Source organism: Sceloporus occidentalis, unplaced genomic scaffold, assembly GCF_023333645.1.
Source record: "Sceloporus occidentalis isolate IW3139 unplaced genomic scaffold, rSceOcc1.0.p SCAF_11, whole genome shotgun sequence".
NCBI lineage: Eukaryota > Metazoa > Chordata > Lepidosauria > Squamata > Phrynosomatidae > Sceloporus > Sceloporus occidentalis.
The window spans coordinates 13,099,426-13,124,449 of record NW_028316991.1 but is presented as its reverse complement, the minus strand read 5'-3'; the positions used below and the strand labels follow the sequence as shown (position 1 = coordinate 13,124,449).

Sequence of the window (25,024 nt, the reverse complement as noted above, 5' to 3'; positions counted from 1 at the left end):
AGATGTTACTATTCTTGGTGTAGAAAAAGTCCAATTCTTTAAAATTCTTCATCTCCATAAGAAATACAATTATTGCAAAACAGAAAACACAATGTACTTTTTGTATGTAATAATATGATAAGCCACAGAGGTAACAGTTCCTTCCCATTTAATCATTTAAGATCTTAACATTTAAAGAACCAGCAGGTATCCGTGTCCATTAGAGACTAATGAATAATCATAATGTAGCGTTTGATGGTAGATAAGAAACATTCAGCCCGTCTAGTCTGACCATTATTTCTGCTCTAAAAACCTCAGATCTTCACTCCTTGGTCTTGTGTTATGTCCAGGACCGCTATATGCCTATCCCATGCATTATTTCATTTTTTTCACTAAAACTGCCTATATTTTACATAATCCTTCAGAATGCGGAGAACATAAGTGTGGGATGTTCGGAGTTTTTAAATGTCTACTTATGGAATATTTTTTACTTGCAGTCTTGTCTTTAAAGACACAACGATGTCCTACATTTTTGTCAACGACTCCTCTCTGACCAATGTGCCGCTGCTTCAAGCATGTATCGATGGTGACTTCAACTACTCCAAACGCCTGCTGGAGAGCGGTTTTGACCCAAATATCCGTGACATCCGGGGACGCACCGGTCTTCACCTGGCTGCCGCCAGAGGGAACGTAGACATCTGCCAGCTCTTGCACAAGTTTGGTGCCGACCTGCTGGCTACGGACTACCAGGGGAACACAGCCTTGCATATGTGTGGCCACGTGGACACTATACAGTTCCTTGTATCTAATGGACTTAAGATTGACATTTGGTGAGTATGAAGCCCGCGCTGAAACAGAGATACATGGGATGTTTTTAGCCAAAAAAATACTTTAAACCGTATGGAGTGCCCAAGGCGATCCACTGGTGATCAGTTTGGTGATATTTGGTAATCAAACACACTAAACCTATATCAGTTTCCAATTAATTAACATTAAGGCATGTCCGTAGTTACCACTAGTGCAGAACATTTAGTGGTTCGTTAGCATGGTGTAAAGGACTGCTCACAGTGCACTTGCTGTACTAATCCATGAAGAAAGTGGAAGTGAATCCTACACTTCGGAGCTCTGTACACTAAGTAAACCTTGGTAATGGTGTTAACAGATTAAAATAAGCAAAATATATATATATATATACCGTATTTGCTCGATTATAAGACGACCCCCCCAAATCTGAATATTAATTTAGGAAAAAAAGAAAAAACCTGAATATAAGACGACCGTATAGGAAAAAAGTTTTACCAGTAAATGTTAATTCATGTAAACTATTTTTTTTTAATAAAAGCTATGATTGAGATAAATATGTTGGTTTTATTTCCTTCTATTTTCCAACCTGCCCCCCAGTTATGCACATCTGCCCCAGAAATGCCTTATGCCCCCTATATGCCACTGTGCCCCATGATATGCCTTTTAACCCTCTAAATGCCACTGTGCCCCATGATATGCCTTTTAACCCTATATGCCACTGTGCCCCATGATATGCCTTTTGACCCCCTATGTGCCACTCTGCCTACAGAAATGCTTTATACCCCTATATGCCACTCTGGCATTTAGAGGGTTAAAAGGCATATTATGGGGAAGAGTGGCATATAGGGAGGTTTAAGGCATTCAGGAGGCAGAGTGGCGTATAGAGGGTTAAAAAGGCATTTCTGGAGGCAGAGTGGCATTAAGGGGCGGGTGCCGCACCGTTGCAGGGAACTCTGATCTCTGACAGCCGGGGAAGGTCTGCGCAATGGACGCAGACAACCCCCACTGCTAGCCACACCTCCTTCCTGCTGCAGCGGAAGTTGTCTACGCGAATCGCATAGACATCTACACGCTGCCCCGGCTACACACCGGGGACTCAGAAGTACCGGTAAGTGGGGCGGTGGGCGGGAAGGGGGAGAGACAGGAGGATCCAGGTCCCCTGCAGCTGCGGGGGAACTGGATCTTAGTTGTCTCATAGTCAGACCTATTTGAGGTCTGATTATAAGACGACCCCGATTATAAGACGAGGGGTATTTTTCAGAGCATTTGCTCTGAAAAAAACCTCGTCTTATAACCAAGCAAATACGGTATGTATGTATGTATATGTATATGTATATGTATTAGAAATGCATAACTGTACCAAGTAATCTACATGCCTTTCCCTCTTATCTGTGTGATCTCTCTTGCTGATCTTAAGCTGATTATTGTTGATTGGTAAAGGCAGCTTTTGTAAAGGTGAATTCAGGGAATTAATTACATGATGCCACGTAAAGACACAGATCCCAGGTTCCATGTTTCCAAAACAAATGGCCGGTTTCAATAAAGTAAAACCTGTGACCTTTCCCTAAAAATCCAAGCCACAGAGCAGTAAGACGAGGTCTTGATTTTGATTCGAATGAGTGTTAAGAAATTGCAAGAAACTTTAAATGAAAGTGTTGCTTTTCTAGATATCCACAGACCTTGGAACCAGCGTACTAGTGTATAATGTACCCTTAATAGATTAGCTATTATACATAGAAATCATTGACAGCCCGTTATAGTTTTATGTTTGTTTTTTCTATGTCTCAAACTATTACTTCATAAACCTCTTTGGCCGCTTCCTGAATTCTTTTTCATCTTTTATCTTCTATCTTTCTCTGCACCTCCGCGAACATAACCCGACGGGAACTTCCGCCAAAATTGTTTCACTTGCGGTGACATCCTCTCCCCGCTCCAACAATAGGGGATAGAATGTCACTGAAAACGCTGTCCTTTGGCCCTAACTTAAACTCGGAGCAATATGGCGGCGCGGCGGGTGACGCCCTTTCCTTGATGCTCCAATCGGGGGAGAGGAGGTCACCGGATATACTTTCTAGATATCAGTATGGGTTAAAAGTAAGGTTTTTTTGTAAATGTTTCAGATGTACAGTAGTGCGGTAAGAGTACTTGGGTGTAATAAAGGAACGTCTTAGAATCAAACTAGTAGACCAGAAACCACCTACAGCAGAGACAGCAGTTCATCAGTTTATCGCTTCATTCATCCTGTGCAGTCAGGCATAACGTTGGCCATCATTTCTGCTATATGTCTATTTAACCTGAACGCCTGTTTACTTAACCTGTAGCAATCACCAAGGCGCCACTCCACTTGTCCTGGCAAAGCGTAGGGGAGTGAACAAAGAAGTCATCCGAATGCTGGAATCTCTGGAGGAGCAAGAAGTGAAAGGCTTCAACAGAGGCACTCATTCTAAGCTAGAAGCCATGCAGACAGCCGAGAGCGAAAGGTATGTCCAATGCTCTGAGCTTCTAATGGAAAAGGGACACAACGCTCTGTCCGAAGGATCCCCCGAGGAAGATTGGTACGTTGGGAGCAATTTATCTTCATTACTGATTGATTGTGATACCTGATTTATATTGCTTAATAATATGCTGTTATCTCTAATGTTTGGTCACGTGGATTCTACATAGAAGCAAGACAATCGGTAGTAGACCTGCGCTCTGGGAGAAGGAGCTAGGTCCACCCCTGGGCCGTGGTGCTTAGCAATAGGCATGTCTTGTCTTGACATAATGTTGCTGATTGGAACATGGTCTTTTTTTTCCCTTTGCAGAAAACAACTTAATTGACTGTTAATACCCACAGAGCCTGTGTACATTTAAATGTGTATTATTTCTATACCAGCAGCATAGAGGAAAAAGCTTAATACATTTGCATTACGTTTCTTTAAATTACGTTTTATTTATAAAGCTCCTGTAGGTTCTATAGAGCTATCGCTAAAGGGAAAAAACTAAATTACCAATAACATTAAAATTGATAAATATTTTTTTTAAATGTTTGTCTTTTTTGAAGAATAAACTGGGTACAGAAAAAAGAAAAATGTGGGGAAACCAATATATGCGCTAGTAAAAACATATTGTGCATTGACGCCATGGTTGCATAGCTGTAAATATTGTGTATTCTTCACTGATTCTATTCATTGTTGATTATATATATATATGTGCGCTACTCGTACTTATTGCCCTTGGAAAACCAATATAAAAACATTGAGTATTTCTAAACTAAAGACAAAAGGCTATTTTCAAATGAAAGGCAGAAAAAGTTAAAATTTTCACCGGATTTTTTTTAAAATAAATGGCATGAGCAAAATAATGGCATGTAAAGAAAGCTCTTGTGGTATATTTATTTGTGTGGGTACAATGAGGAAAAAATCTTGTTCAGCAGCATCTTCCAAGTTCAATAAATTATTTTTTAGCACCTTTGGATTGGGTTTATAAAAGCGGGAGAGGTATAACACTTTGGGCACTTTTTTATTTTTTTATTATAAAAAAATATATATATTGCTATTTTACTTTTTAAATCTTAAGGACTGTACCCCTGCCATGATGACATCACTAGGCTCTGTATAATTCTAAATTTTTAATTTTATTTTAATATTTATTTATTTTTCAGCAGCCGTTTTCTGTCTTGTAGAAACATTAATGTAACTGGCAATACTTCCGTGCACAGTAATTATCCTAATGTGACTGGGGGTTTTCTAGGAAAAACCAAATACTAGAAAGCGTTCTGAGATTTGAAGCAGAACTAATGAGCAGAGCCGTGTATAAATAGTTATGAGTTATTAACAAGAGACAACTTGCTGGTATATGTGCCTTGTGGATATGGTTTTTTTGTGGATATGGTCTTCTTTTTATTGTATTAGCGCACACCCAGCACATACTAAATATAGGCATAAATATTGGGGATTCCGTCACATTCGAGACACTTACCAACCAACGTGCTGGAAGTGAAATCACCCATCAAACAACGTCCCTATCAGCGGCTACAATGTGTCTATCAGACAGTTGGCACTTCATAGTCTTGTAATATACATGTATAAATAACCGCTTGTCAATTTTAACAGATAAAATATGGGTACCAATTTCAAGTACGTCTCCTTGCCCCTTAAATGCAAAATAAATGCAGCTACTTAGAAACGTAATGGAAAATTAACGTTACTTGGTATTCACCGTGAAAGTGACCTTTGCTTTTCTTGGTTACATATTAGCTTGTTGGTGAAGATACACTAATCCACTTTCTTAGGCACAGCCATTTTGGTCCATTTACTTTGAATTAGAACGATATATGTATATATGTGTGTGTGTGTGTATATATATATATATATATATATATATATATATATATATATATATAGCTTTATTTTCCTCTTTATAACTGAACGTTATCTGGGATCTTTATTATGTTCATTTTCTCTTTTATCAGTAGGGCAGGTTCAGTGATTGTTTTGCAGCGTCCGGCCTCGTTACTCGTCGGTTTGAATTGTTTGCTTAGGACATACTGTACCAAGCTATGAAATCATTTAAGTGTTCTCCAGGCTATCAGCAGTGTTTGGTTAATTTGTTGATGGCCCGATCTCGCAGTATGGGGGCCTGCATCACCATATTAATTATAAACCAATGTCTGTTTACAGCAGGATAAATAATGGTTTTATTCTGTGCAGTAACAACATCCACTTAAGGGACCTGAAATGACATTTCTGTATACACAGACTGGAGGCTTGTGGGTTGGCAGACACAAAATGATTCATGAAATGTCAGAATGTTATCTCTGTTGCCTGTCCTCATACACAAAAAATTTTTTACTTGTTCTTACTTAAAAGAAGAACTCCCACTGTTTTTTTTTCTTTCTAGTAATACATTGAAAATACATTTTCTTCAGGCTACTAATGGCATATTAGCTATTTGTATGTGTTTTAAGCCCTATTATCTTTTCCTTGTCTACCAAACAGCCCAAATCCTTATTGTATTCTCTGTAGGAAACCATAGAATACCTCGGTCTTAATCACACAGCTGAACACTGTGACTACTGAAAATCAATGGAGGACGAGACTCCGTTAGTGTTACCATAAAGAATCGGCTCAATGTGGTGTTTGGGGAGGGAGAGACGGCCAAAATATCACATGACTGACAATGGCGGCCTCAAGGTCTGCAGATAAAGAAGGGTTATTCCAACAAAATCAGATGAGACTAGGACTGCAACAACTAATCGATAATAGTTGAAAAGGAAAATTGTTGCCAATGAATTTCATTATCGATTAGTTTAATCAATTGTATCGAATATAAGATGAGGGTTTTTTCAGAGCAAATACTCTGAAAAATTCCCCTCATTTTATAACCCCATCTCAAATAGAGATCCAGATCCCCTGCAGTGCTGCAGGAGACCTGCAGGTGTAAAACATTTTTCTTATAGGGTAGTCTTATATTCAGGCTTTTTCTTTTTTTCCCTAAATTAATATTCAAATTTTGGGCGGTCGGCTTATAATCAAGCAAATACGGTATGTTGTTTGTTTGTTTCATTTGGATGTCATCTTTACTTGTGCCCTTAGATAAGATTTGTTGATGTACACTAACATATTCTCTTCTTTTACAGTGCAATGGAAAGTCACTCCCTCCTAAATCCAAACTTGCAGCAGGGGGAAGGAGTCCTCTCCAGTTTCCGCACCACCTGGCAAGAGTTTGTGGAAGATCTGGGGTTCTGGAGAGTGCTTCTTCTCCTCATCGTCATCGCCTTGCTTTCCCTGGGTATAGCATACTACGTCAGCGGGGTGCTTCCGTTTGTGGAGAATCAGCCTGAATTAGTGCATTAGGACATGGGGTGATCCCATTGGGGGGGGGTAATCTGTTCCTTACTTCCCAATCCAATGGCATCTGTATATGCTGAATTCATGCATAGAACCATTTTTCATCATCCATTATTTGGAACTAATAACACAATCCCTGTACTTTCACAGAAGCTCTTGGAAAGGAGCTTTCTGTTGATTTGTTTTTGAAGACTGCTGATGGAATGGACTCATCAGAAGAGTTGAAACAAAGCAGTAAGGCTGCTCGCCCTGCATTTAGGTTTTTAGCGAATATACCTTCTGTCTGGCCATGGGTTCATGAGACTCTTGTTGAGGGACTGAAAGGATACGTTTGTTTGTTTTTTTCTTCATGATCAAAAGGTGTGAGAAGCATCAATCTGACCTGTTTTAGTTAACATTTCACATGGGTCAGATTCACAGTGTGGCTACAAAAGATGTTATGCGGTGCCCAAAAATGACGGATTGTTCCCCATGACGTACGTACACTTTATGATGCACCGAGAACCAGTTCAATGACCAAGTTGGGAGGTTAATGAGGCCTCCTTCATACACATGAGGTCTGAGGTTTATGAAAACCAGGCCTAGACCTCCAGCATTCCCTCTTTCTTATCAGGGGGAATGTGAAGGCAGTCTGTTATGGGGCTCTAGGAAATACTGTTTCAAAGATAAAACTATTTCATGGTTTATCATAGCCCGATATGTTACAGGAAAGCCAGTAGCCCTGACTTCAAAAACCTTATCTACCGGCTGTGCTTCTACCGTTACTCTGTTTCTACAGCATGTCCAAACACATTGGTGTCATTCCAAATATCCAGCCCATTACTTAAATGACAACATGGCCAAGAGATACACAGTATTATCATTGTGGAGGATGTCTCCATGGCTTCATGGTATGACTGATTCAGATATCTTACATTGGATCGTTCATATGCTATGCCATTCAGAGTGTTAGAGAGACGATGCTCCAGCAAACACATCTTTTTCCCCAGTCTGACCTTTTTAAATTCATCACTTGTGTGAATAACTAAGCTAACATTAACAAATCGACTTAATATTCTAAAATAATGAAATTGAGACTTGCAAAGAACATTCCCCGAATATGCCAAAGTGAAATCACGAATTCATCTTAAAACAGCTGCTTTATGCGGCTTCCTTGACCCCCCCGAAGCAGCATTCTGGCAATAAAGACCCTGTCTTCTTAAAGCAGATGCCACATTCTTTTTGACTACAAACTGCCCAAAGTTGGTAAATGCAGTTAAAAAATAATTTCTTGAATAACCTTGTTAGAATATTTGCACAATATGTGCGTTATTCTAAATCACACTATGAAATATTGGATCCAATACTTGCTAAGTAAGATTAATTAGGCCTAAATTACCGGCATAATGGCCCGTTTGTATCCCACGTATGGGGGGGGCTTTTGGTGTAAATCAAAGATAGTCATATCAGTATTTCATTTGATAGCTGATCTCTTTCAGCGCATCATAGAGATCAGTATATCCTCTTTACAGATAATATTGGGCTTTATTGAAGTATGCCAAAAAAGGTTCTTCTTGTATATAGGGCCGCTGGTAGCCATACACAACCTAAATATTGTGACTTCAGTTAGTTATTTTCTTTCCTTATATATATTTGTTTTCATTATTGAGTAAGTATGGCTGTATGAAGCTTTAGAAGTCAAAATGACCCATTAAAAAAAAATGCAGTACATTTCACTGATTGTCCATAATTAACTGACCTAAGCATGCTCATATGTATGTACAGTTTTGCAGTGTTTGTATAATTTAGTGTGTTAGAGATTAATTACTTTTGTTATGTTGTGACTCTCTAATATGTTCTTCTAAATATGTAACTATTATATGTGACTATTTTACAGTAAAATTATCTGTAAAGGACAGCTATGCGGTCACTTTCTTTTCAATTGTATTAATTTTTGTAATGAAATGTTAGCTTAATACTGAAATATACTGGCTGTTAAAAATGCTTTACTTAGTATTTTTTGGGGGGGTGTTTTCCTCTGTGAAGGCAGAATGGCAGCATTAGAACTGTTAATAAACCATTAGCCACATAGTAAAGGATCATGGAAACTATATATAATTCCTGCAATATTTAAAAGTAAATTTACATCACTTTTATTACCTAAATCAGCTATTTTTTATTATTTTTTACATTTTTTGTTTTCTATATTTTCCAAAACATTAATGCCTTCATAAATCTATTTATAATCTTCAGGCAACATTTGAACATTTATTTGCAAATTGGGGAAATCTGTATATACATCTCCTAGTTGATAAATGGAATTGAGCAATATCTTTTCATACCTTTCAGGCATATAAATGTCATTAAATGTTGCATGTACTGTTTTTTTATTTTTATTTTTTTATTTTATTTTCATTGCCTAAATAACCATATAAATTAAAAAAATATGCATTGCCTCCAAAGGTTATCCTTAACAAAGATTTTCTACTGTTAAAAAAAATAAAAAAAAATTAATCCAGGCAATCACAAAATTATAGCCCTTGTTGGCCCCTGTCATGCGATTGACATCATTAACCTTTTTATGCCATTTGCAGGGTCTGCATATCTGATTGTAGGAACTGGCATCTAGTGTTAACTTTTGTACTAGTTTTACATTTGAGTAAAAAGTACGGTAACTTCATATTTAGTAGTTATTTTTATGTAGCATTGTGCTGGCTTATACAGGGGACGATTAAACGCTGCCCTCGTTTGCACTCTTCTCTGTAAAGAAACACAGAAGTCTTGGTCTGCATGCAGGCCTCTGGTCCTGGAGTTAGACGCCCACCTGGGGAACTAGGAGTTAAACCTTTATAAAATTATTGATGACTTTAAAACGCAGTAAGCCCCTCTACCCAACAAGTAACCAACATCGGGACGAAGGCATTCGTGCTTTCCTTTAATGTATGTGTGAAAACCCTAATAAATAGCTTATGTGACTCACCACCATGTCCAGTAATAAATTCATAGTCAGAAAAAGCAATTTATTATTGAATGTTACGAGGGTAAGCTTACAACCTTTTAATTAACATTCTGATGATTCATGCTGTGTTTGTTAAACTAAATAGGAATGGTTTGCCAAGTTTAAAATTTGAAATCATGGGGAAGGGGATATTCAAGTGACACAGATACAAAGTAACCGCTGTATATAGCAAAAAACAGCATCCAGTTCAAAAGCAACATTTTGGGACAAAAGATTCCCCTTAATATAAAATAAATGTATCATTGCTTTGACCTTGACTGGGGTATATGAAATAGTAGACTCCAAATACCCAATTTCTTCAACCAGCCTATTCAAGTTGTGGTCTCTAAAAAGGTCACATATTGCTTTGTGGTGTTAGATTGACTGTAATAGCAAAATTTAGTAACACAAAAATGCGAACAATCTATATTTTGGAAGCCCTTTATGAGACTTCATTTTTTTAATTTAGTTTTCTTTTTTTTGGCAATAGGAACATAATTTGCTTATTGCCCCATCTGAATCATGAGGCAATACCAGGTCCAACTGTAGTACCCTTTATTTCCACTAGGTGGGGTAATTGTCACAGTTGACTGACATTCCCTTGGTATCGCTGTTAAATGAGAATTGATTTAATATTTACGTTATTAATAATAATTTCACCTAAAGTGTGATATGAAAAAGATATACGGTTAAACTCGGACTGTGTATGTAAATAAAGAAGTTATAAGCAAGTTTTAACAGGCTTATACCAACTAGAAAATTCTTGTTTGTCCCACTTTTGCACCAAGATGTTATGGGTAAGTAGGTTTACCCCTTCCCATGCCATGGCTTTTGGTTCCTTCTGCCTAATAGCTGCAAATCAAACTACCAAAATGTGTACTGCATTCCAACACTGTGCTATGTTCTAATAAGAACAGTTTGTACCGGATTAGGGGGTTTATTCACCAAAGGAAGAGTAGTGGTTTAACTCCCTCACTTCACCATTTATTATGAAAGGGCAACAAAGGACTGAGCTGGCCCTGTATAATGCATAGTTCAGTGGTCGAGGAGAGCCTGGAAAAATCTCATGATTTAGCTATACATTATACATTGGGCCAGCCAAGCTCTTCCTGCAGTTGAAGCTCATTGGGGTTGGCCCTTTGTGAAGTACAGTGAAATCAAGGACCTGACCCCCCCTTTAGGGAAAAAAACCAATATATATATATATATATATATATATATATATACTGTATTTGCTCGATTATAAGACGACCCTGATTATAAGACGAACCCCCAAAATCTGAATATTAATTTAGGAAAAAAACAAAAAGCCTGAATATAAGACTACCCTATAGGAAAAAAAGTTTTACTAGTAAATATTAATTCATGTAAACAATATTTTCATATTTAATAAAAGCTATGATTGAGAAAAATATATATATTTTTTTATTTCCTTTTATTTGCCAACCTGCCCCCCCCCCAGTTATGCACATCTGCCCCCAGGGTTGCCACTCTGCCCCCAGAAATGCCTTATACCCCCTATTTGCCACTCTGCCCCATGATGTGCCTTTTAACCCTCTATATGCCACTCTGCCTCCAGAAATGTCTTATACCCTCCTTTATGCCACTCTGCCCCATGAGATGCCTTTTAATCCCCTATATGCCAGAGTGGCATATAGGGGGTTAAAAGGCATATCATGGGGCAGAGTGGCATATAGGGGGTTAAAAGGCATTTCTGGAGGTATATAAATAAATATATATAACTGCTAACAGCAATCACACTCCTATCAAGCCAAGGCAGCCAGTACATGCTGGAACCTGGGGATGATACCGTGTTTCCCCGAAAGTAAGACAGCGTCTTACTTTCTTTTTATCCCTAAAAGCCCCACTATGTCTTACTTTCGGGGTATGTCTTATATTGGGAAAAAATTTTCGAATTTAATGCTTTCCTACCTTTCCTTTCTTCTTTCAGCTTCTTTTCCTCCTCTTCGCCAGTTCTTGTCTCCTTCCGGGTCAGAGGGCACGGACAGCGGTGGGCGCGGCTTCAGTGTTGTGCGCCGGGATCTGACAAGAAACCCCGGCGCACAACAGCTGTTGCCGCGCAGATCACAAGGGAGCGGTATCGGAGGTCATTAACAGACCTCCGGCTCCCTTGAGTGATTTTAAGCCGGGTTGAACCCGGCTTAAAATCACTCAAGGGAGCCGGAGGTCTGTTAAAGACCTCCGATACCGCTCCCTTGCGAGCCTGCTCCTCCAGCGGCGGACATTACTGTCCGTCTCTGGAGGGGTGCCGGGTGCCGCAGGTTGGCACCCCCTGGAGTGTGGCGCCCTGTGCGGTCGCACACCCCAAAAGTCGGCCCTGCTCTAAGGGGCCGGCCTTAGGGGTCTGCGGCCGCACAGGGTTTAAATAAAAACATCGGGGGTTTTTTTCAACTTTATTTAACATCCTCCATGTTAAATAAAGTTAAAAAAACTTTATTTAACATCCTCCATGTTAAATAAAGTTTTTTTTAACTTTATTTAACATGGAGGATGTTAAATAAAGTTAAAAAAAAAACCCCGATGTTTTAATTTAAATCCTGTGCGGCCGCAGACACGTAAGGCCGGCCTTGGTGGGGACTTCCCGGCCCCTTAGAGTGGCGGACCCGGTCGCAGGTGCGGCGGGCCTAAGGGGCAGGCGCCCCTTATGCCCTGCGTTAATGCGGCCGTAGGCCGTAGGCAAATCCCCCGTGTTTCCCCGAAAGTAAAACATATGTCTTACTTTCGGGGTACGGCTTATATTAGCTGACCCCTCTGAAACTCCCGATACGTCTTACTATCGGGGGTGTCTTACTATCGGGGAAACACGGTAGGAGTCTAAGTACAGCCTCCCTATGCCATGCTACCACCACCACCCCCCTTAAACATCCATACTAACACACACTCATTCACAAACATTTAAATACTCATTCATTCCATTAATCACACATACTCAGAAACCCTCCCCCACCCCATTACCTGAACTGCAGATCTCTCACTGGAAGACTTCTGCAGGGGCCCGGATGTGCGAGCAACTTCTCTGGCCCCGCCCCCAGAGGAAGGAGGGAGGAGGCAGAGTTATGTGACACTCTTCTAGCTTCCTGTTCTCCTGCTGCTCGCGACCAAAGCCCGGTAAGCAGCCTGGCCCCAGCGGACATTTTGAGGTCTGATTAGAAGACGACCTCGATTATAAGACGAGGGGTATTTTTCAGAGCATTTGCTCTGAAAAAAACCTCGTCTTATAATCGAGCAAATACGGTATATATTTCCCAATCCTACTTTCTTTTATTTACCTTGTATTTATCTTTGTTTTACTTTTTTTTTTTTTTACTTCCTGGCAGTCTGCAGCAATACAGAAATTAAGAACATCAATATAATTCAACAGAAATGCTTTGGCTATTCAAAACATACTACAGAAAAGCTAACAATAGTTTGTACCGCAGACAAGGATACAAAAGCAGAGATATTATTATCCATTTAGTGCCAGACAGAGAATATACAAAACAAATCAAAAGGGTTTTTTTTTTAAACATTGGAATGCACTTCCCTAATGCAATGTTTTGCAGCTCAGTGGCTAACCCAGATGATGGTGTTTACTGATGATATCCAGTGGCAAGAAAGTCACACTTTTTGAATAACCTGTTTTTCTGCATTAGTTGTTCATAAAATGTGATCTGACCTACCAGGGCCGGACTGGGACTGAAAAGCAGCCCTGGAAAAATTTGGAGACCAGCCCCATATAGTTTATCTCACGGTGAAGCTCTTATACCCACACGCACCCCTTATACATACCCGAGTCACACTATGTGCAATTCTTTTTATCTCATTATTTGTATTAAAATGCCAGAAAGCAAAAGTGTTAAAAGGCCCTAATAAATTAAATACATTACACATAATAGGATCAAAACATTTGCTACTGCGAACATTGTTAGATGAAAGAGTTCCATTTTATTTAGTGGAACAAAACACTGATCACATTATTCTTCACGATATTCTGGTAAGAAACTTTTATTTCTTTATTAATTCATGTAGACTATTTTTTTCCATATTTAATAAAAGCTATGATTGAGACATATTTGGTTTTTATTTCCTTTCATTTGACAACCTACCCCCGAGTTATGCACCTCTGCCCCCAGGCTTGCCACTTTGCCCCCCTGATATGCCTTCTAACCCCCTATATGCCACTCTGCCTCCAGAAATGCCTTATACCCCCTATATGCCACTCTGTCCCATGATATGCCTTCTAACCCCCTATATGCCACTCTGCCATATAGGGGGTTAAAAGGCATATCATGGGGCACTCTGCCTCCAGAAAAGCCTTATGCCCCACTATATGCCACTCTGCCTCCCTGATATGCTTTATACCCTCTCTTTATACCCTCACTCTGCATCCAGAAATGCCTTATACCCCTATATGCCACTCTGTCCCATGATATGCCTTCTAACCCCCTATATGCCACTCTGCCATATAGGGGGTTAAAAGGCATATCATGGGACAGAGTGGCATATAGGGGGGTATAAGGCATTTCTGGAGGCAGAGTGGCATAAAGGGGGTTAAAAGGCATATCATGGGGCACTCTGCCTACAGAAAAGCCTTATGCCCCCTATATGCCACTCTGCCTCCCCAATATGCTTTATACCCTCCTATATGCCCCTCTGCCCCATGACATCCCTTTTAACTCCCTTTATGCCACTCTGCCTCCAGATATGCCGTTGACCCCCTATATGTCACTCTGCATCCAAAAATGCCTTTTACCCCTATATGCCACTCTGGCATATAGGGGGTTAAAAGGCATATCATGGGACAGAGTGGCATATAGGGGGGTATAAGGCATTTCTGGAGGCAGAGTTGCATAAAGGGGGTTAAAAGGCATATCATGGGGCACTCTGCCTCCAGAAAAGCCTTATACCCCCCTATATGCCACTCTGCCTCCCTGATATGCCTCAACCCTCCTATATGCCACTCTGTCCCATGATATGCCTTCTAACCCCCTATATGCCACTCTGCCATATAGGAGGTTAAAAGGCATATCATGGGACATTTTTGTTTACTTTATATGGCAAGCCGATCCAGCTTGCCATATTAAATAAAAAATAATATATGCCACTCTGCCATATAGGGGGTTAAAAGGCATATCATGGGACAGAGTGGCATATAGGGGGTATAAGGCCTTTCTGGAGGCAGAGTGGCATGAAGGGGGTTAAAATGCATATCATGGGGCACTCTGCCTCCAGAAAAGCCTTATGCCCCCTATATGCCACTCTGCCTCCCCGATATGCTTTATACCCTCCTATATGCTCCTCTGCCCCATGATATACCTTTTAACCCCCTTTATGCCACTCTGCCTCCAGATATGCCTTTTGACCCCCTATATGTCACTCTGCATCCAGAAATGCCTTATACCCCTATATGCAACTCTGGCATATAGGGGGTTAAAAGGCATATCATGGGACAGAGTGGCATATAGGGGGGTATAAGGCATTTCTGGAGGCAGAGTGGCATATAGGGGGACACACTTACATACACACACATGCCGATTTTTTTTGTTTTTAACAAATACAAAAAACATTATACAGTACAAAAAATACATTATTTTACTCACCTTCTACTTGTCTTGACTTCCTGGTAGCTGCACACTGTTCTCCTCTATGCTGACAGGATGTCACTGACCTGACATCCGGTGCTGCAGCAGTCTGAGTGCGAGGGGGCGGAGCTTCCACCTCACGCTGCTCCCATCACTATGCAGCCATCAGACTGCTGGGAATGTAATCTAACCGGCCGGTGCGTGCTGATGCCGCCGGCCGGAGCTACTTTAACACTTTTTTTTTAATTTATATGGTAAGCTGGATCGGCTTGCCATATAAAGTAAAAAAAAAGTATTAAAGCAGAGCCGGCCGGCGGCATCAGCACGCACCGGCCGTTCAGATTACATTCCCAGCAATCTGATGGCCGCATAGTGATGGGAGCAGCGTGAGGGGTGAAAGGTCAGTGCGAGGGGGCGGAGCTTTCACCCCTCACACTGCTCCCATCACTAGACGGCCATCGCACACGGCTGCTGGGTGCTGATGCCGGCCGGCCGCATCAGCACCCAGCGGCCGCTTTGGTTAGATTTCGGGAAGCCTGGGGGGCAATTGCCCCCCTGCCCAGCCCGCCCCTGGCACCGAGGGAGGCGTTCATTGCCATTTGCAGCCGCTCAGCGGCTGTCTTCATGGTAAGTCTGCCGGCCGCCCAGCCCACGGACCTTCCGGCCCACCGGGAAATTTCCCGGTATCCCGGTGGGCCAGTCCGGCCCTGTGACCTACATCTAAGGCACACGTATAGACAAACACAATGTGCTTAAGATAATATACTAACAGTGGTAATCTTTCATGTCTTTACTGAACACACACATTAAACATTCACACTACTGGTGGGCTGTAAAACTGTGGATAATTTACGTGTTATTAGTTAAAACAGATTGTGTTCATTACTGTAACTTAGATGAAGATCATAGTATATTTTAAGACAAATGTATACATATGTGCAGGTAATTCTAAAGGGTTCACTAGCTTTTTTTGCCCCTGGACTTGTATTTACATATGTATTATGAACTCACCTTATGTGTATACCATTGTAGCGGCCATCACAACTTCCTATTCTTTATGTTGCATGCATCTATCAAAAGCTGTCATAGTGGCACACAGCACCATCATATTATAAAATTCTGTACAATGGATAAAAAGGACATCTGGACTTACAGAAACAAAAGGTGATGGGGTCATAATTGGGAACGTGAAACATACCTTCCATCTATCCATTTTTTTCTGAGATTTTTAGGACATGGTCCAGTTTTTGCAAGCTGTAAAATTAATGGAGGCCTATTCTGCACATACAGTTAGGTCCAGAAATATTTAGACACTGACTAATTTTGGCTCGGTACGCCACCACAATAGATTTGAAATGATTCAACTGAGATGCAATTTAAGTGCAGGTTTTCAGCTTTAATTCAAGGAGTTGAACAAAAATTTCCATACATAGTACCCTTATTTCAGGGGTTCAAATGTCATTGGACAAATCAACACAACCATAAATAAAATGTTCATTTTTAATACTTTGTTCAGAACCCTTTGCAGGCAATGACTGCTTTAAATGTTGATCGCACGGACATCACTAAACACTGGGTTTCCTCCTCTGTGATGCTTTGCCAGGCCTTTAATGCAGCTGTCTTCAGTTGTAGTTTGTTTTTTGGCCTTTCTTTTTGTTTTGTCTTCATCAAGTGAAATGTATGCTTAATCGGGTTGAAATCAGGTGAATATTCCACATCTTTGCCTTAAAAACTCCTGGGTTGCTTTCGTTTGGGTCATTGTCCAACTGTAAAGTAAAGCGCTGTCCATCAACTTCCCTGAATTAGGGTGAATCTGAGCAGACGATATATCCCTATACACTTTAGAATTAATCTGACTGCTTCTGGCACATCATTAATAAAGACTAGTGACCCAGCGCCATTGGAAGCCATGCATGCCTATGCCATCAAACTGCCTCCACCATGTTTTACAGATGATGTGGTATGCCATTCAGGTACAGGTTAATCTTAGTTTCATCTGTGCAAAAAATGCAACTCTGCAAAGCTTCATACGAATTGGGGGTATCGTAGAATCCAATACAAAATTGAGTGGCCGGGCTCAAAGATAGGGCACAGACACAGACTGACCCAAATGGGGAAAAAAGCGCACTTCCCAAATCTGGCCTTTTAAGCCCAAACACTGGCAAACCCATGCATGTGGGGTATTACTGTACTCGGGAGATGTTGCTGAACACACATTGAGGTGTTGTTTGAAAGTGACATATACCAGGACCTGTAAAGCCATACCTGAAGCGCAATTTTAGTGATAAAAAACAATATAAATTACTACCACAAAGTTTGACAAAGGGTAGTAGTAGAATTAGTGCATGGAAAGGGTTAAAATACCAGCATTTGAAATACCTTGATGTGTCTAGTTTTCAAAAATATATATGGTTTGATGGGGTAAATTTCATTGGCCAGCTTTAAAGATAACCGAAATAGCACATGGGGGGAAGAATTACCAGCTTTGGGGGAAAAAAATGGTTTTGAAATAGCAAAACGCTACTTGTACTTATTGCCCAATAACTTGCAGAAAAAAACCATAAAAACATTGGGTATTTCTAAACTAAGGACAAATAGTGGAATCTATTTAGCAGGTTTTTTCATTAGCTTTTATAGATGAGTAAAAGATTTTTCTGATGAAAGTCAGAATTTTTTTTTCAATTTTTCATCATATTTTCTTTTTTTTTAATAGGAAATTAGATAATATGATCACAATGGAAACTGAAGAAAGCCCTTCTTGTCCTGAAAAAAACAATATATAACGTGTGTGGGTTCACTAAATGAGTGAGGAGAAATTTACATCTAAACACGAGCACCTCAAAGGTGTTAAAACAGCCTCTGTCCCAAAGGGTACAAAAGGTAAAAGGGGATAAACACAAGAGAAGTGCACAATTTCTATGCTGCCATCTACTGGAAAACAGACTGCATAACACGCCAATACAAAACAATAAGAGTAACATAATTTAGCTGAAATGTTTCCCTAATCTTGTAATTTGACTTTCTGATATTAAGAAGAGGCTGTAGCTCACACTATAAAGTAAACTTCTGAGGAACCTTTCTCAGAGTTTCTCTTAGGTCAGTGGATCTTGTGCTGAGCTCTGTGGTGGGGTCCTACGTTTTTGAGGGTTTGGGGAATTTAATGATTCTTTCCTGCACTTTAAGATTGTCAGACTCCAGATGTGTGGAAGTGCCAGAAGCCAGGTTAGACAAGCTGGTAGCATTTGCATGAACCACCAGGGGCCATAATACCTCTATATTTCCCTAGGTTTATGAACAGACTGCAGAACCTGTGGACAGCTGTGTGGGGAACGCATACAGATCACTGATACGTTAAAAAATACGGTGCTTAGCTGCCAAGAGTCCTGAATTTGCTGGGACAGCCTTAACAATCCTACAGTATGTCCTGCTTGTCTACTGGCTTGGCAAGCGCCCCACTAAGTGTTTTCGATGTTGTAGACAAATTTTATTTTTTTAGAATCAGAAATATCTCTGCTTTCTTCCAAAGTTAGTGACATAGTTTGTCAATGTTTGTGGCACATCAATGACTTATTTTCCAACTTCCTAGGATCTTTTCAATTTTCTTTCCACAATACAAAAAAAAAAAGTAAACTAACAACGCTGTGCCCCGGTCGCTACGCGTCATGGCTTGGCATTTGTTTCAGAATCTTATCTTTTGTTTGGAAAGTATATATAGGTGGATTTCTGTCATTAGTCGGATAATACAGATAAACTTATCCACTAACCTAGAATTAAAGTGTGAAACTGTGACATTGTGTGAGAGTGCGAGACAAGTACACTCAGTCCTAGCAGCCCCGCTGAGAAATATTGTTCAAAGATGAATAGAATTAACAGGCTAGACAGGTTTTACGCTACTAAAGAATACTGGAGTTCAATGTCAAAGAAAATTAAATATTGTAATCTCGGAGTCTGCAGGACCTAAAATACAGAACAAGGAACACATTAACCTCTTCAAGACCAGGGTTATTTTATTATGTTTGTGCTACAGGACGAGAGCGATGTTCATGTTTTTTTGTTATGTCTTTATTTAACTATGATTTCCCACACGTTTTGTGTACTTATACAAATTATTTTTTTTTTCAGAACATGTAGGGCTTTCTTTTAAAATCATTATTATATATATAAACCATCATTTAGTATGGAACAAAATGTAAAAAAAAAGTTGGATTTAAAAAAAATATATATATATATTTATTTGTCCTTATTTTGGAAATCCCTCATATGCTTGGTATTTATGCTATTTATGATAGATGTGCATCAGTGTTTCCAAGCTAGATTTTTTAAGCATGCGATATGCTCTGTGCGTGGATGAGCAAGGTATGCACTGTCCTGCTTTATGTTAGCCAAACGCACATGCAGAAGCCACATTGTACAGCGCTGTGGAATATGATGGTGCTATAAATAATAATAATAACATGCCCCTCTTATGTGCATGTTTGGGAACTTCCAGAATAGGCTACCCAGAGCGCTCCCTCTTCTAGAGGAGTGGCTTTGAAAGGGGGCAGGGCTAGCCAGCCAGGGAGGTGGGGTTAGCCAGCCATAGAGGCGGAGCTAGCCATGTGGAGGTGGGGCTAGCTGTCCATAGTGGGGCTTGGGGATAGTCCCAGATTGTTCCGAGTTGGCAAGGAGTCGGATGGGGAGTGGGCAGGGCCGGCCCGACAATGGAGCCGAGTGGGGCAACCGCAAAAGCCCTTTTTTTTTTAAAGCGAAAAAGAGAGAAAGGGGCGCCGAGTGTTTTTCGCTTACCAAGCTGTCGGTACCCGCTCGGCGCCCGTCTCTCTCTCCTCTGCGGTGAGTCTCCCTGTTCGGTCTCGGCATTACAAGCCGGCACCGAGACCGAACAGGGAGACTCGCCGCAGGACTGCTGAAAGGTAAGTACAAGGGGGGGTAAGGTAGATAATGGGGGGGCGGCAGGGACGGGGGCAGAAAGAGGGTAGATAAGGGGGGGGCGCCCCTGGGAGTGGGCATGGTCAAACACTACATGAACACAAAAATGTAGCGTGCGGCCACATATATACAGCCTTATCTAGTATCGCCACATCCCTACTGGGTTTTACTCATATGCCCTCAATGTGCAAATCTTTGATATCTTTCACATTTTTTTTTTAAATTGTGTTTAGTTGAAATGTTTGTTAGCACAGATCAGAGCAACTCTACGGTTCCCCGGCTACTGGCTGCCGCTGCCCAGTATTATAATTTCAAAAGATGGTTTGGGGGGTTTGGAGCAGAGAAGTATGTTACAGACCCATGATTTCTGGAGGGATTTTTTGTGGAAACCTATTTTTGTGTGAAGATTATGGAGAGCGACCACATGTTCTCCATGAGTTCATCTATGGAGTAGCCGTTAAATGGAATAAGACAAAGTGATTTCTGTAGAGCAGTCGTGGCTCTGAGAGTTAGTGGGGAGTGTAATGGCAAATTTGTCTTCAGGACAGGCATCGACTGAGATTACATAATGAAGTCCCCTTTATCTTCCACATAATGGCTTCAGAAGGTGACCCAATTCCAGAGAAATAAAAGGTAGACTGTGTATCCATTGTGTACAAACAAAACCTAAAAAATAACCATGTTTATCTTCTTTTGCTGTAGGCGTCATATTTTGTTCTCCTGCATCCTGACAACATTGTAAAACCTGCTGTGTTCAACATTACTCCACAAAAGGCAAACAGCCACTTCAGCTTCACATTATCAGGAAGCACATTTTTCCCATTATGTATTTGTTGATATTTTGTTATTATTACAAATATAACAGGATAAAATATTAACATTTCATTTTCTAGGTGTTGCACCGAATATCAGCTTTGTACCAATTTTCTATAAATAATGGGACGCGGCCAATGACTTTCTGCAAAGCCTGTGTCCTACTTGTACTGTCTGTGAAAAGGTATTGAAATAGAAGACTTTTTTCCTTTAAGACTTCTGAGTAGTATTACTAGACTGTAAGCTCATTTGATCAGGACCCTCCTCACCTTTTTGCTTCTGTGAGTGAAATTGTTATGCAACCCACTACTTGTTATGTCCTGTTTACTCATTGTACAACGCTCCTGAATATGATGGTGCGATAGAAATCAATAAATAATAATAATTCACATACAGCGTCCAGCCCTATCACATGCCTTCAACACCTTCACTAATCACCACTAATTCTCCTGCAAAGTCCTGCTTTAGTGAATACCCCCATTCGTGGATAATGATTAGTATCAGATTATAAATACATTTTAAAAAATATTGCTCTGTTTTCATTTTTAACGCGTTTTAGTTTTTGCATAATATAATGTGTTAAGATAGCTGCACATTAGCCATTTGTATGTTTTCTAGCTCTGTTATTTTAGTGTACTAGACCCCTGGTCCCTTTTCATACTGCCTGTGGCAAACAAAAGAATGGCTCTGTCTTAATCAACCAGCTGGACACTCTCACTAGTGAAAGACTATGGAGGAATGGACTTCATTAGCATTGCCATAATCAGCTCAGTGGGATGTTTGAGCATGGAAAGTCAACCAAAATATCTCACGGTTGACAGCAGCGGTAGCCTCCAGGTCTGCAGATAAAGGAAGATTATTAGAACAAAAAGACATAAAATAATTTTTTGTCAGTCCCGACCTACATTACTGGATTTTCTGCTTGAACATTTTTTCTCCATGGGACATCCCAGATAGAACTATGGATTGTGATCTTGTTTACATGTCAGAATTGGCTTTAAACTCTGCCATTACAAATGGTTTCCCACTGACGTCCATTCATCTGAAGCCATTAAAAACTTTCACAGTCTGTTCACCACCTTTATTATTATTACAGCAAAATGCATTTATTTTACTTTAAGAGGTGGAATGTAAACGGATGTGAATATAATGGTCTGTTGTATCTCCAAATCCCGGTATAATTTATATTTTAATTGGATGGCAATGAATAGAGACTAAATCACTTTTGGCAAAAAGCGAATTACATTCTCCTTTGTTATTTGAGGTATTTTGGAACTAAATTTAAATCTTATACTTCTACAGCTTAATAACCTCGTGGTGCCAAGTGCCATCGCCATGGGTTTCAGGTATCAAACAAATTTCATGTGTTTTTCCACTTGTACAGCTTGAGAAACCAAATACTCTTTTTACCTGAAAGCACATTTAAAAAGCTAATGCCTGCCACTCGGCCAGCAATCATCACGTTATTCCAGGTCACGGCTACAATGCATATTGGCTTATAGCACCAGTAGCAAACAGACAGATTTTTCTGAACTACCACTTCCATTATTCTCAACAAGTGTTTGGTCATCCGAGCTCTGGAAAAGAATCACAGGACTTTTTTGTCCAGCCATAGTGCTATCGCTTGGCTATATAGAAAGCTCAGCCATTTGAAACGAGGACTTATGAATTCTGCATGCTGCAGGTCAGTCTGACAGATGATGTCCGGCAGTTTGTAAAACTGGTATTTTTCACCCAAAGTGAATGCAGTTTGTGTATGTATTATGTGCACTTAGCTCTTTACAGTTTACCGTATAGGCAAAAGGAAGGGACAATAGATGCAGTTAAATAATAGGTATAGTTGCCCACAGGCATTTTTATTGGAGTATAGAAATTAATTATTTATATAACTCCATCATATTCCACAGCGCTGTACAATGGGTAGACAAGACATAACAAGCAGTATATAACATAACAATTTGACTTACAGAAACAGGTGATGAGGGCCCTGCTCAAATGAGCTTACAATCTAAAGGTTAAAAGAATATAATAAATTACAGCTTGTTGATCCGGAGAAATGAGATTGCCTCTTTGGAGTCAGGAAGGAATGTTTCCCCCTTTTGAGGCACAATTGGAAACCACTTCAAAGTTGGCGATTTTGCCTTTTTCTGGATTAATAGCTGGCTTCAACTTAACAGAATTGTATCTTTATTTCAACCCAAGTTAATATGTATGTTACTATGTAATGACCAAATGGACCACAGAAACAATTCTTTAATCACGTAAAATGTCGCCTCATTTGCAAGGAACACTTAATTGTGAAGTGACACAAAAACACGCACTGATAGGTTGTTGTCATAGAAACTGAAAAAAACTTCTCACATGTGTTTTACGTCATTCAGGATAAAATGACAGATCTACTAAGGTTACTAGTGGCAATTAATGCAGTTCCTAAGTGTCACAGCACCGATTGGGAGCACAGTTCCTAGTACCTAAATTGTTGAGTTTTAATGTATATCATTGTAAAATGTAGGATTTGGAGAATATGACAATTTAACCCTTTCACTGCAAAGCATGCATGAAATAAGAGGTTGGCAAAGTGGACCTAGAAGAGCAACAATGTATCCCATGTATCCCATGCACGTAAACATTTCTGTAGTGTAGTGGAGCTGCCATTATTTTCACGTATTTAGTCTATTTTCTATAATCCCTTTGTTTTATGCACATACCTGCTTGCTGCCATTTTGAGATATTTAGGGACATTAACTGTCCCCATCCCCCTTAATGGCCATAATATTCAGATATCCCAGGTTGAGCATAAACCTGTCAAGACAAAAAGAAAATCCCTAAATACTTAAGGATAGACAGAATATGGCCTGTTTGTGACCCGAAAGGACTGGAGTTCAACAGCACTGTAAGAGCTTAAACATCTAACTTTAAAATACATGCCATATATTTTAAAACATAGCAAACAGACATTAATGTAACAGCTTCTGTTATTAGCACCAGGGACAGGAATCCACACTACGACTGGAATTTGCTTGGCTGCTTACCACGCCTTATCCATTTTGGTCTAACACACATTCACCAGAAGAGACTGCATAGACAGTCCATAATAGAACGAAAGAAAAGCTACAGTCTGTCACGCACAACACAGCAGAGGAGACACTGGTGCAGGGTAGGAACATGTGTCCTTATGAGAGAAAGCCTGTCGGTCTCAGAGGAGTTCTTCACCCTCCAACCGGTTCCCCCTTGGGTTGAGCCTTTTGGGTTTGAGTGGTTGTGGGACTTTTGTGATGATTTTCCAAGTTTGGGGACTAACTCCAAGGGTGCACTTACAGGTAGATCAAATGGGTCTTAAGCCAGGAGTCAGTGACCAGGAATGCCGTGTAACAAATTTAAGCTGGGTCAAACACAGGAGCAATTGAACACACTGAGATAGAATGCACTATGGTGAATATAGGTACAACCATCAGAGGGCAAGGTCGACATGGGACCTCGCACCTCGGGCCTACAGCTTACCACTGTGGAGCTTGCACACTGTGCAATAAAGCTATCTTTTCCCACCCAGGTCCCTATTTCCCTGGGTGGGAAAAGAGAGGTTCCTCACACAGTGTGCGGGCACCACATAGGTAAGCTGCGGGCCCATGTTTGGCGGCCATCATGCCGCATAGACATCAGCACGACCCGAGTGCTGCTCTGCCAGCCTTCGGATCAGAGAAATCTGCATGTGAGGTAAAGGGGTTTGAGTGAATGTATAAGTGTTTAGGGGCAGAAATGAGAAAGACAGGCTGTTTAAGGGGCCAAGGTGGAACAAGCAGGCTGCTTAAGAAGCAGAGGTGGCACAGATAGACTGTTTAGGGGCAGAGGTGGCACAGGCAGGCTGTTTAGGGCCACAGGTGGTACAGGAGGGCTGTTTAAGGGGCAGAGATGGCATGGGCATGCTGTTTAGGGGCAGATATGGCACAGGCAGACTGTTTAGGGGCAGAGGTGGCACAGGCAGGCTGCTTGGGGCACTGACAAGCTGCTTTGGGGCAAAGATGGCACAGACATGTTTAGGGGAACAGATGGCACGTGGTGCTGTTTGGGTGAAAATGTGGCAAAAACAAGCTGTTTTTGGGCAAAGGTGGCAC

The 25,024-nt window shown here is 40.6% G+C and overlaps 1 protein-coding gene across 1 annotated transcript; it reads left to right on the top strand.

Moving 5' to 3' along the window:
- The first annotated feature begins 498 nt into the window (after nucleotides 1-498).
- LOC149305596 (ankyrin repeat domain-containing protein 46-like) lies at nucleotides 499-6,620 on the top strand. The gene is made up of 3 exons (XM_089477459.1): nucleotides 499-809; nucleotides 3,105-3,263; nucleotides 6,404-6,620. Exons 1-3 carry the CDS (start codon nucleotides 499-501, stop codon nucleotides 6,618-6,620), a joined length of 687 nt encoding a protein of 228 aa, XP_089333585.1.
- The last annotated feature ends 18,404 nt before the right edge of the window (nucleotides 6,621-25,024 follow it).

Coding starts and splice junctions, on each gene's coding strand:
- LOC149305596 (XM_089477459.1), top strand. CDS start 499: ATGTCCTACATTTTTGTCAACGACTCCTCTCTGACCAATGTGCCGCTG. Junction 810..3,104: donor GGACTTAAGATTGACATTTG/GTGAGTATGAAG, acceptor CTTAACCTGTAG/CAATCACCAAGGCGCCACTC. Junction 3,264..6,403: donor CAGACAGCCGAGAGCGAAAG/GTATGTCCAATG, acceptor CTTCTTTTACAG/TGCAATGGAAAGTCACTCCC.